At 43.9% G+C, this 12,800-nt stretch overlaps 1 protein-coding gene across 12 annotated transcripts in view; it reads right to left on the reverse strand.

Annotated features, from left to right (window-relative positions):
- Positions 1-801: 801 nt before the first annotated feature.
- The window catches only part of Mdh1b (malate dehydrogenase 1B), a 33,189-nt gene continuing 21,190 nt past the window's right edge, over positions 802-12,800 (reverse strand). For 11 of the 12 annotated variants that reach the window (XM_052749664.1, XM_052749662.1, XM_052749657.1 and 8 more), the window contains 4 exons: positions 9,404-9,543; positions 9,065-9,116; positions 3,678-3,746; positions 802-1,978 (listed from right to left, as the gene is read on the reverse strand). In XM_052749664.1, the coding sequence (XP_052605624.1) occupies positions 1,947-1,978; positions 3,678-3,746; positions 9,065-9,116; positions 9,404-9,543 (293 nt within the window). In that variant the 3' untranslated portion in view covers positions 802-1,946. The remainder of the gene's footprint in view (positions 1,979-3,677; positions 3,747-9,064; positions 9,117-9,403; positions 9,544-12,800) is intronic. The other variant, XM_052749658.1, reaches the window with a different exon arrangement.

Consider the following 12,800-nt stretch of genomic DNA (forward strand, 5'->3'; position numbering starts at 1 on the left):
TCTCTCTAGCTCCTTGGGCATTCACCAGTAGGAGAAGCAGCTATTATGTGACTGGCCAGAGCTTACAATCCATGGGGGGGGGGGGGGGGGGCGGGGCAGGGTGGGGGGAGGAGGCAATCAATAACTGTCTGGGCCACTACATTGGAAGGTGGTGTGTGTCTATGGTTTATATTCACTCTTCCAGCGTTTCCACCTTGCGCTGTGTGCTGTTAGTAAAAGAGTTGATTTAAGGGGATGCAGGAAGCTTTGTTTTGGCTGAAGACACATTTTCTTGGCCCCAGATTCATTTTTCAGTATAATTCAGTTTCACCAGGGATGGGCTTTGCATGTTAAGGAACAACATGCATACACCTAAGGCGTGAGGACCAGAAACTAGCAGCATTTGGCTGGTTAAGCTTTTAGCTGGTTAAGCTTCAGGCTTTCGAACACAGTTTAGCTGAGAGCCATTGGGATGAGGACACAGAAGCTTCCAGTCTGCGGAAACAAGACCAGCTGAGAAGTTGGCCAGGTGAGGTTAGCTGTGGCTTGTTCTGTCTCTCTGATCTTCCAGTGTTCACCCCAATAAATGGCCTCAGGTTTGATTTTATTAATACGAATTTTTAAGATTCATGCTACATACACCCACGTGTGTGACATTCGTCTAATTAGTGTTCTTTGTAGTCACCCTCTTTTAGCTGATCATCCCATGCAGAGAGGTGGGGAGATGGTACGATGGATCACAAGCCTCTGCTCTTGATGCAGAATCAGGCCATTCATACAGAGCACCGGAAAAGGTGCTGACTTTGGAAGCAAGCAAGCCAGTCGTGTTTGGAACTTATCCATTTATTTATGCATTTATTATCGTTGGTATGGAAGCAAGGCAGAAGCATCTGAAACATCCTGAAATTCCAGAAAGCAACTTGTACCTTAAAAGCTACTTTTTCAAGAAGCACAGAAGGCTGGAGTGTTCCACCAGCCTCCTGGGCTTTCATGAGTTCCTAAGCAACATGTGTGCAAGGTCCGACAGTGTTGAAGATGTATGAGAACGTTGAGTTGAGCAGTATCGTTTTAAGAAAAGATTGCCATTTTTACTTATATGGTGTGACTCTGTGAAAATCTGCTTTTTCTACAAAATTCCATTTATTCAGACTGTATCATGTGTCAAGTAACAGAAGCTTAGTTAGTCAATACTAACCAAACTATGTAATTTGTTGCAGAGATACTTTGCAACAACTTGGAAATACCAAATATTTCTGAAGAAAAACAGCCGGCATCTGGGGTTTTGGGAAGGTGGGTGACCTGACTAGCTCAGAAGATCTCATGGAGTTTTTAGTCTTTTCACTTCACCACTCTTGACTAGACCCAGATGCCAACTACTCATCTTTTTGTGTTGGCTAAATGTTTGTATGTGGAGAGGGATGGAGATATCTATTTGTGGAGGGGGCAGGGGGAAGGAAGAAAGGGAGAGGACAGGAGAGGAGAATAAATGGATGAATCTGTTCTTTTTAGTTCTGGCCCAATCAGATGAGGTGCAGTGTTAAGAATGAGAGCAAACGTGGCCTTTGTGTCTTATCTTAAGAACGGCAGGTAGAAGCCAGGCATAATGGTGCACGCCTTTTATCCCAGCACTTGGGAGGCAGAGGCAGGTGGATCTCTGTGAGTTTGAGGCCAGCTTGGTCTATAGAGTGAGTGCCAGGATGGTCAGGTGGAAGGGAACAAGTGATGTCCAGGCAAAGACACAATGATTGACAGCACTATGTTAAGATATTTAAAACAGCGACGAGCATCCACTTGTTTGGGGGGACATGCAATAATCAACAAAAATGGGATTAGATGCTGCAGTACAGTGCTGACATTGGGACTTTGGGGCTGTTAATTGCTGTTTCAGTTGCTCCTCCCTAAACGCAGACACTTGGGGGTCTTTACTTCTTACAATTTCAATTCCTTCATATTTGATCTGGCTGGAGCTATTCGTGGTCCTCAAATTTTCCCTCAGAGTCTGTAAAGGGAAGAAAACATGGAAATGTGTAAGTCTCTCTAAAAATGCACCAGTAACTTCTGTTTCTGCCATCCAAAGGGTTCCTGCATCCAGTTTGGCTCAGTGGCTGAGAGGAGGCATGTGTGGGACAGATTCCGTGGTGACAGAAAGCCACCAGACCCTCATTAACCATTGCCACGTGGTAGTGTGAATTCTGGCTTCCTTCCTGACTTGGCTATTCCTGTGTGTGACTCTCTCTGCCCTTTCTCCTCGTTCTGAAGCATGTGTATAGCTACAGCCTCCTCATTTTCATCTCTGGGCCTTGCCCTGCCTCAGTGCACCAATTCTAATCCTCTGCAGCCAGCTCATTCCAAAGCCCATCATCATGTTGTGCATTGTCAGAATACCAAGTGCACTGGGCTGTGTTTGCTGGATGTATAAATACTACGCTGGAAGTACGAGTGAACGCCCTGACTGGGCAGCCACAAAGAAATCCTTATCAACTTGTTTTCCTAAGAAATAGGGAGTTCTTGGGGAGAACTCAGTTAAATGCTTTGGCAAAGGGAACTCACAGGGCTGAACACATCTCCTAGCTCCTCCTGTCACTCATCCTGGGGGAAAGAACAGATTCTTCCCATTATAGCTTTGGTTGTTAAAGTGCAGAGGTTCCTAAATGAGAAGGCCAGGCTGAATCTTTGTACTGTGCGGTTGGGGGCAATTGTTGGGAGAGAATCGTACTGCATGGAACTGTGATCATCTACTAACCAATTCCATTTGTAGAAAAAGAAGAACGTATTAATGCTTTGTCTACTGTCTACCATTTGTGATTTCTTGACTTGGTAACTTTTCAGAGATGGGCTGATAACTCAGACCTGAAAAATGCTCTGCAGCATGTAGAGAACCCAAAGGATTAATATTTAACACATGTGGACTGTTTGGCCACATTCTCTTTGTCTCCTGTCTCCTTCCTTCCTCCTGGGCGCTTCCCTGGTGGCCTTGCTCCATTAGGAGCTGCAAGATGTGAGGTCACATCTGTATGGAGACTCAGTTTAAGACTACAGCATTTCCTGGCGCCATGTGTAACAGAGCAAGCAGCTGTCCAGACAGATAACTGTGGTAAAACTCTCTGTAACCTCCCCTGAATGCCGGCCTCACAATGTAAGTCACGGGGCGACTGCTCAATGATGCCCCGCTTCCTTCTACACAAAGGGATGCAGGTAAGAGAATGGTAAAAATGGAAGCACACTAGATAATTATTTTATACATTTTTTCTGTGTATGTAGACTTAGAAAACATACTTGCTTCTGTATAGGTATTCTCAAGTTTTCCCCACCTGCTCCACAATTCCACCACTGAGAACAAAGTTCTCAGTGTCAGAGAGATTGTTCACTTGGGTCTCTCAGGCTTCCCCTCTCAGGACCTTCTGAAGAGAATTCCCTTTTGCCCTGTTGGCTATTTTAGGCTTTGTAAAGGAGAAAAGTAGAGAGGGTAATACATTCGGGGCCAGGACTGAGCTGAAGTGTCTTGGAGTTTGAGGTCTGACGCAAAAGCAATGTTGTTATGAAAGCAGTTGTGGATGCTTTCATCCCTTTCTCAAAGTGTTCATGGGGAAAACCGAGTTGTTACTGAAGCCTTCTTATCACCGTCTCATGCTCTACAACAGGAGTGTGGGCCCTGACCGTGAGCATCCCCGAAATCGTCCCCAGATCTGCTGACTCACCGTCCGACACAGCTTGATCTTTCTCTTCATCCTGGCCTATAATGTAATGTGTGCTACTATCTTTTTGTTCTGAAACAAAAATTTAAACTAAAGTCAGGGTTCAAATATAATAAACAGCCTGTGGGATATTTTGAGTTAGTGCTTTTCAAACTTTGTGCCAGGATTGATGGTAAAAAAAAAACTGTGTGTGTGTGTGTGTGTATGTGTGTGTGTGTGTGTGTGTGTGTGTGAGATATCATAGCTCAGTATGTTTGTGTACAAACAGATTAACCAAAAATTACTTTCCACAGTACTCTCCTAATCTCCTTTTACTTACCATTCATTTCAAAATATTTTTTTTGAGAAAGGATGTCATTGTGTAGCTCGAGCTGGTTTCTGATTCTGAGTAGAGTTAGATAACTACTAAAGTACTAGGATCACAGGCAGGACCATGCCTGGCTTCGTGTGTGTATGTGTGTGTGTATGTGTGTGTGTGTGTGTGTGTGTGATGTTAATTAGCAAATATGATTAATACATACTATTGATAAACAGATTGTTATTAATATGTTGTATATACTATTATTAATATGTATAAGGTTTACTTATCTATTGTTTTTTCTTTCCTCTCTCCCTCCCTCCCTTCCTTCTATCCTCTTTTATCCTGTCCTGGTCTATCCTGTCCTGTCCTGTTCTATCCTGTGCTGTCCTGGGCTATCCTGTGCTATCCTGTTCTATTTCCAAGTTAACTGGAAGAGCATCTTTTCTTAATCCCTCTTATCAATTTTATAATATTTCAATGTGAAAGTCCTGGTGATTAAATTGATTTTCATAACCATTAATTTTTTTTTTTTTTTTTTTGCTGCCCACAGAGGTAACAGAGTTTCTACAATTCAGAAAGAATTATATGGTATGATTGATTTTAATGTTCATTCAACAAGCCACCCCCAGACAGCCCGAAATCAGCGCCACTTTCTCTGCTTTGTCAGGGGACCCAGGGGACTGGAGTTCCGTAGTCTGCATAAGAATCTCACTTGGCTAAGTGCCTCAAGTTTTAACTACCAACTTAAGTTGGAACTGTTCTAGAGAATGTGTTCTCTGCAGCTCACTTTCTCCTCTTATCATCCCAGAAGGCAGCCAGTCACCTTCTTCAGGACAGATTGGATAGGTTTTCTCAGGTCTCTCAAGGCCTCGGTGCACTCCAGTCTCTCATTAGTATTGCTTGGTGCTGGTTGAGGAATAGCGCCTCCACAGACTCAGTCTAGGCTCCTTAAGCTCTGCTGAGGCTGGGACTCAGTTCTCTGGATAGTGATGTGGGTTGTAAAAGACCTCCATGGGGCTACTGAAATAACCAGGTTAGTTCAGAAGGGCCAGCCTCCAACTATTCCATGCTTGTCCAACCATCCACTAGCCAAATTGATAACCTTATAGCCAAACATCACATGACTCCTACCTCCTTTCCCAGGTCTGTTAGTCCATTTTGCATCCTCTGACCTAACCCAGATACCTTACTATTTGGGGAAACTATGCGCTTCGGCCTTGCCTTGGTTACCTGAAAGGCCTCTTTGCCATGTTCTTTTCCTTCTGATAGATGCTTTTTACAATTTCCCTCTCCTCTCCCCTTCAATTACACACTTTTGTTATAAATCACATGAAGGAAGGATCAGTCACCCTACAACCAACCTCCCATGTCATCTGTCCTGGAAGTCTTTCTTGACACTGCCAGTTACCACAGGATACCCCCCCAATTGCTTCCATTCTAGCCTGGGCCTCTGTCACAGTCCTGTCTCTTCATCAGATGCAAATGCTTCTGTTCTGCACCCATATCAACTCATACGTTGACGTCTAAACCTTCTCATGATTACATTGGAAGGCTGGACTTTGGGAAGTGACTAGAGGGGATAGAGAATCCTCGTGAATTCAGAATTATGGGAATTCATTGGCGTTTGTCCCCCATGTGGAGACAGAGAAACAAATACTAAAACTTGCCCTGACCACACACTGAATTTGCCAGTGCCCGCATCTCAGCATGCCCCTGGAACCACGAGAAGTAACTTCCAGCTGTTTTTTCAGAATAATGGCCAGAATAAACAAAGACATCTCTCAGAACTGAATTTTTCCTCTTTGCTCTGCTATTTTACATGCTAAACAGTAGATACTTTGAAGGCAGGTATCTGTTTGATGTTTTTAAAGCTCTCACCTCCTGGCATAGCTCCTCCCTCCTCCCGCTTCATCCATTTGTGATGTAAAATACATAGGACATGAAAACTACCTCATAAAAATGTAGCATCCCAACACAGCATTGTTAGCCATGCACACTGCTGTATGGCAGAGCTCTAGAACTCGTACGCTGCATGACCAACACAGTGCTGTTCCTGAACTAACACCCATTCATTTCTCTTCAGCCATCTTAGTTCCCAAGTAATTTTCAAGACATGTTAGGTTTTCTCCTTCATGTTAATGAATCTTTCTTTTCCCTTTGAGTGTTTAGCTTGCCAATCATGTTTCCTTCATTTTGAGCCACAAAACTCTGTTTTGTTCAGCTGTTTAACTAACTGTGAGTCTTGTCATGTCATAGGCTCTTGGGTCCTTTCCCTACATGATTTATGTGGCTAGAACCTCTGTGTTTGATAGTTTTATGTCAACTTGATGTAATCTTGAGTCATTTGGGAAGAGGGAACTTCAATTGAGAAAATGCATCTATAGAATTGGCCTGTAGGCAAGTCTGTAGGGCATTTTTTAATTGATGACTGGTGTGGGAGGACCCAGCTCACAATGGATAGTGCCACTCTGGGCTGGTGGTGGTCCTGGGTGCTCTAAGAAAGCAGACTGAGCAAGCCAGTTAGCAGCATTCCTCCATGGTTTCTGCATTAGTTCCTGCTTCCAGGTTCCTGCTCTGAGTTCCTGCCCTGACTTCCTTTGATGATGGACTCTCAAGTCTAAGTGTAAGCTGAAACAAACCATTGTTTCCCAAGTTGTTTCTGGTCAGAGTTTTATCACAGCAATAGAAACCCTAACTATGGCAACCTCCCTCTCACAGAAACCAGCAGATTCCATGGAGCTCAAGGAATATCCTGTAGTTTGCTACAAAGATTTATTAGTGCCTTTAAAATATGATCTCATGTAGCTTGGTCTTTGGGCTAGGATCAGGTATAAAATACGATCTTATGTTTTAGTATGGGATGAGGATTTTGAAGATCTTAACTGTTTTATGGCTAGCAGATGGTTAAGTTCCTTTCTTTGAAACTCAGTGCAAATTCTTAAATTGAAAGGAACTTTTTTTTTCTCCACATGAGTCTCCTTACCATTCATGGCCTTGTGCTCTTCCTGGTTGTCATTTGTGGAGAGGTCAGAGACCCTTCAACCTTTTTAAAATTTAGTTTAGAGTCTAATGGCCAGAAAACTAATATTAAAATAATTGAAGAGAATCATAAGCCTCCTACATGAATCTTCTCATTGACAAGCTATTAACAGAGATCTCCAAATTCAGAGGTGCAATGCTCACGTTATTTTTGGAAGATCTGGGACAGTGGGTTTTATTTTTTTGGAGTGGATACAAGGTCCAAAAGTAACAAAGTAAAAAGCAATCTTGACCCTTGTTAATAAAAATTCAGTATATACCACTGAATTTGAATAGTCACATTCTTTCGCAAGACTCTCTATAATCAAGTATAGTTGGGAAATTTAGGACCAGTTACCAGTCAATGAGTCAAATATAGGATGACAGTTTTGTAGCCCTTTCTAGAGAAAGAAAATTACAGCCCTAGTCTGCCAAACCCAGGCAGCCACCCAGGGGACCTGTAAATTTTAAGAAGAAAAGAATTCATGTTAAAACCAGCTGCCCCTTGGACTTCTATAACCTGAAGCCCCCACCTTCATTCTGCCTCTGGGCTGTGTTTGTTTTGGCTCGGTTCTAGGGACTTGATCATCAGCCAAGCTCTGAAATCCCCAGCCTCACATTCTACCCACACTCCACTAAATCCTCTTTGGTCTCAACCAATGGCCTTCTGCCAGTTGTTTTTTTTTTTTTTTTTTTTTTTTTAACTAGTCCATTCTGAAAGAAAGCAACCATCTTAGATGGTTGGAATTTTCACTGATAGGTTCTTAGATACGTTTTATATGGCCTCTGGCTGGACTTTGAAAACTTGATTTCTAGTTAGCTTTTCCTTCTTTGTGCAATATAGACCCACCAAATATAGCCTGTCTTTATCACTGTTACTTGAAACTTCTTTGCCTTACCCTCTTCCTCCTCAAATGCTAAGCAAAGCAACAAGATTGGGCTCATTCTCAATGCTGATGACCCAAATCACCTCAGCAACTACTTAAAGCCTGAGTTTAAAAAAAAAAGGAAGAAGATGAGAAAAAGAAGAAACTTTTGGGAGATAATTTGTTCTTCCAAATAAAGTTAGTATGAAAAACCTCAGAATAATTTTTGGAACACAGCATCGAATTCCACCATTCTCACAAAATGGGATGGAAGAACACACTAATATTATGTTCCCTGTCTGCATCCAGACAGCCGGGCATCTTTTTAGGGAATCCTACAACCACACACTGGACTCTGTTATGTTTTGGTCTTTGACTTCCATTGAACTCCCTGTACCTTTCCTGTATATTTTTTCTCCGTTTTAATTAGTTATTGCCAACGCTGCCCTTCTTCATTACGGTCGTTCACTCCAGGGTCTTCCCTCCTGCACTGTTCCCATACTCTCCTTGCCCACACAGGTACCTTCATCTGCAACCGCCACCCCCTCCTCCAGACTTAACACTAGACATGCTCCTGGTTTAGAACCGATCCTGTGTTCTGTGTGTGGCCACACTTACTTTTCTGCGTTAGTGCCAACAATTCAAACTTCATGTTTGCACAGCGAGTGCTCTTACCCACAGACCACCTCTCCAGCCCTATAGTACCTTTTTTAAAAAAAGATTTATTTTTATTTTATGTGTATGAGCACTTTGCCTGTGCATATATCTTTACATCACACGCATGTCTGGTGAAAAAGGAGGCCAGGAAAGGGCACTGTACACACTTAAACTGGAGTTGTGGATGTGTGTGTGTTACCAAGGGGGAGCTGAAAATCCAACCGAGGTCCTCTGTAAGAGCAGCCAGTGCTCTTAACCACCGAGCCTTCCCTATACCCCTACATCCCTCAGTCATCCCCACACCCCTATATTCCTACATCCCTCAGTCATCCCCACACCCCTATATCCCTACATCCCTCAGTCATCCCCACACCCCTATATCCCTACATCACTCAATCATCCCCACACCCCTATATCCCTACATCCCTCAATCATCCCCACACCCCTATATCCCTGCATCCCTCAATCATCCCCACACCCCTATATCCCTGCATCCTTATAGTACCTTTTTGACATTAGCTCAAGAAACAACACATTTATGAGATTACCTTCTTGAACTGGCTGAAAAGATAATATGTCTCCAAGTGCAACAAGTTTCTCCTGTTGAAAAATTTATAATCAGAGAATTTAATGACAGTAACCACTGAATCATTCTTTAACAGAAAAAAATCTTTGATTCTTGATTTGAGACAAATATTTTTAGCATACTGAAAATTATAAAACCAGATGCATAACATGCTTTTTGCTATATTCTCCAAACCTTTGCTGTTTTATGGTTTTCAGGAATATGATGTAAATCGAGCCCAGAAAATCATGCGCACCTTGGCCTACAGAACCATCTGAGGATCATTATCAAGGCCAGCTCCTTTGCAGTCCTCTGCCATTACCTGAACCAGATCATCTACGAGCCTGTTTATTATCTGTGGAGTCAGCAAAATGTCCTCAAGGTCTGTAAGAACCACCCAAGTTCCGTTCTCAAACTTCACAGGCATAGAAAAGACGAGCCCTTCGGGAATACCAAATTGGCCTGTAGGGAACACACACAAGGCAGACCACGAGTAAATGAAGAAGGATTTGGAAAAAGGACTGAAAACGACACACATAGTACACGATTTTAAGAGTGTGTGTGTGTGTGTGTGTGTGTGTGTGTGTGTGTGTGTGTGTGTGTGTGAGCATGCGCGTGTGCTCATTCATACACATAAGGAGGCCAGCAGAGGGTGTTAGATGCCCTGAATCTGGGGTTACAGGTAGTGTGGGATGCCTGATATGGATACTGGGAACCAAATTCTGGTCCCCTACAAGGAAGGAAGTGCTTTTCTTTTCCAAGCCTTGTGTGTAATTTGCGCCCGTTTCCCATAGCTGTTCCATGACTCTGCATGTAACCCACGAGCCTGAACAACCTGTCTAATCTGGCCTTCTATTCTAGCTTACTACATATCCTAGTCAGGGTTACTATTGCTGTGATGAAACACCATGGCCAAAGCAACTTGGGGAAGAAAAGGGGTTATTTGGTTTATGCTTCACCACTGTAGAAACTGATGACACAGCCACTCCATGATATGATTAAGGGGGGAGATTTTTATTGTAGATATGGGAGAGAGAACACCCAGAGGCATCTGGAAAAGTCCAGAGCAGAGAAATAAAGAAGTAGACTGGACCTGGTCATGAGAGAAACAGAAGCAGAGAAATAAAGTGAGAAAAAGGGGGGGGCAAAGAGAGAGGGGGCATAGAGATGATAGGTAGCTAGGTAGGTAGGTAGGTAGATAGATAGATAGATAGATAGATAGACAGCAAAAATAGCAAGGTTATAAGTATAGGGTAAAAGGGTCTGCCAAAGAAACACTGACCCTGAAACCACAGCCAAAAGGGTAAAAACAAAAGCCAGTGAGAGAAACACACCCTGTCCCTGAAACCAGAGCCAAAGAAACATACTCTGCCCTTGACCAACGTGACACGAAAACCAACCAATCCCTGAGGATGAAATATAGCCTATCTCTGAGCTTGTCCAAGCTCAGGGATTGAAATCCAACCAATTCTTCACCCTAGAAAAACTCTACACCTAAGAAGCTCTGTAAGTCCTGTACCTGTTCAGCCGGGAGCTGCCTTTTTCCACCCTGGCAGAGGCGGCCACTCTCTCGGATTCCTCCTTTCCAATAAATCCCTTGAATGAGGTTTGGGTGACTTCTTTTACTCCAGTGGGGTGGGGCAGAGAAGTAACGATTTTCGCTGGAGCAAGAACAGAACTGCTACATTTCTGCAGGGAAAACTCGCTTAGCAGAGTGGAGTAGAGAAATAACAACTTCTGTGGGAGCAGGAGCAGAGCTGTGTTCTGTGGGGGAACTCCCTTAGCAGAGCAGAGTAGAGCTGTAAGGGCTCTTCCAGACAGGAGCAGAACTGCTACATTCCTGTGGGGAAACCATGCCCCACCAGAACCGAGCTGTAGGTATCACCTGACTTCCAAGCGCCAATAAGGAGAATGAGCAGCTAGGGGAAAGGTAAGCTTGAGGGAGTAGTGGAGGAGGTTGGGAAGGGCTAGGAGGTTAGCATGGACTTTGCAATGTGTAACAGGTACTTGTGATTCTGGAGGAGCCTGGAGGCCAGCGTGCATTTTGGCATGCTAATAGGCACTGCAAGTAGCCATTTGTCCGTTCTGCCAGAGGTAAGGGAAATAGCTTCTTTGGTAGACGGCAACCAGCTTCACAAATTCCGGAGGAATTCTGGCTTTTATCTAACCACCAGAACTTCTTCTATACTCCAGGTTGAGCCCATTTCTGGGTATTTGAACTGACTTTTGGAGTTTTGGAAACTGGAGTTTCCTTTGGATCTAACAATTACCATTGTTGATCATTGAAGGAGTTCAGGAAAGGAATTCAAACAGCAGGAATCTGGAGGCAGGGGCTGATGCAGAGGCCATGGAGGAGTGATGCTTATTGGTTTGCTCCACATAGCTTACTCACCCTGCTTTCTTATAGAACCCAGGATCACCAGCCAGGAGTGGCCCTGCCGATATTAGGCAAGGTCCTCCTGCATCCATCACTAATTAAGAAAATGCCTTATAGGCTTGTCGGTAACCTGATCTTACGGAGGCATTTTCTCAACTGAGGGTCCCTCCTCTCCAGTGACTGCAGCTAGTGTCAAGTTGACATAAAACCAGTACATTATAGCAGCCATGTTGGCAAGGAATGCCGGACTGGGAAAGGAGAGGAGAGGAGAGGAAGTGGGCAGGAGACCCGGTTATTTCCTTCCAGCTTCCAGTTCTCCACCTGTGTTCTTGTCGCACTAATCATACTTACTTCCCATTGTGTTCACTTCCTATGAATGACTTTCAGGTAGGACATTGCTAAATCCTGCTATTCTGCACACCAGAATCACTGCTGTCAGTGGCTGTGGGAGGCACAGCTCACTACTGGCCTGTATGTGGGACAGTGTGTGTGTGTGTGTGTGTGTGTGTTTGTGTGCATGTGCCACGTGCATGTGCCACGTGCATGTTTGGAGGTCCTCTCCTTCTTCCATATGAATCCTAGAAAGCAAACTGAACTCAAGTCAAGCGAGTATCTGCTGAGGGGTTTCAATGCCTGTTTCTCCACAAAGGTAACATACCAACCAACTTGAGACCCAGTGTGGCAATGTTCAGGCATTGTACACTTCTGACCGAGCGTCACCTAAGATACTTCTCCTATGGAGATGTGGAGGTGACACAGAGGAAGCCCTACCCTCAGTGCGGATATTCTAATGAAGAGGATGTATGCATCTACAAAGGTCCATTAGAATATCCGTCTGAGAGAGGAACAACATGTTGTGTGAGCATGGGGAGAGACAGACATTAATTCTCACACTGGAGATTTTTGAAGACGTCTCTGAGCTGCACTGAAATTGGAACAAGGAGGAGATGGTGGCATTATTGATAACACAAGGGATGCCAGGGATGGAGCTGAGTGGGAAGGAAGCCAGCAGGTTCAGGTTGCCATATGTTGGGTTGACAGCATGCTGTTCACATGGTCATGTTTCCAATCGACTGAGGCTAAAACTCAGCAGAGAGGCCCAGGCCTGAAGATCAGGGAGTGAACAAGATTGACAAAAACAAAAAGGAAGAAATGCTTAAGGTTGAACCTACAGAGGGAGGACACAGCAGCAGCCACTGTCTTTTCTAGTTTGTGAGGATGATGGAAGACTTATGCATGCTTGTTAGCTTAGGGCATGCCTCTGCAGTTTTGGTGATGGGTGGCAGCCTGTTGTGGAATAATATTTTTGTGCACTGTGAAAATGTGTCACTCTGATTGGTTT

The sequence above is a fragment of the Peromyscus californicus genome, unplaced genomic scaffold, assembly GCF_007827085.1.
Source record: "Peromyscus californicus insignis strain IS unplaced genomic scaffold, ASM782708v3 Scaffold_21__1_contigs__length_65335640, whole genome shotgun sequence".
NCBI lineage: Eukaryota > Metazoa > Chordata > Mammalia > Rodentia > Cricetidae > Peromyscus > Peromyscus californicus.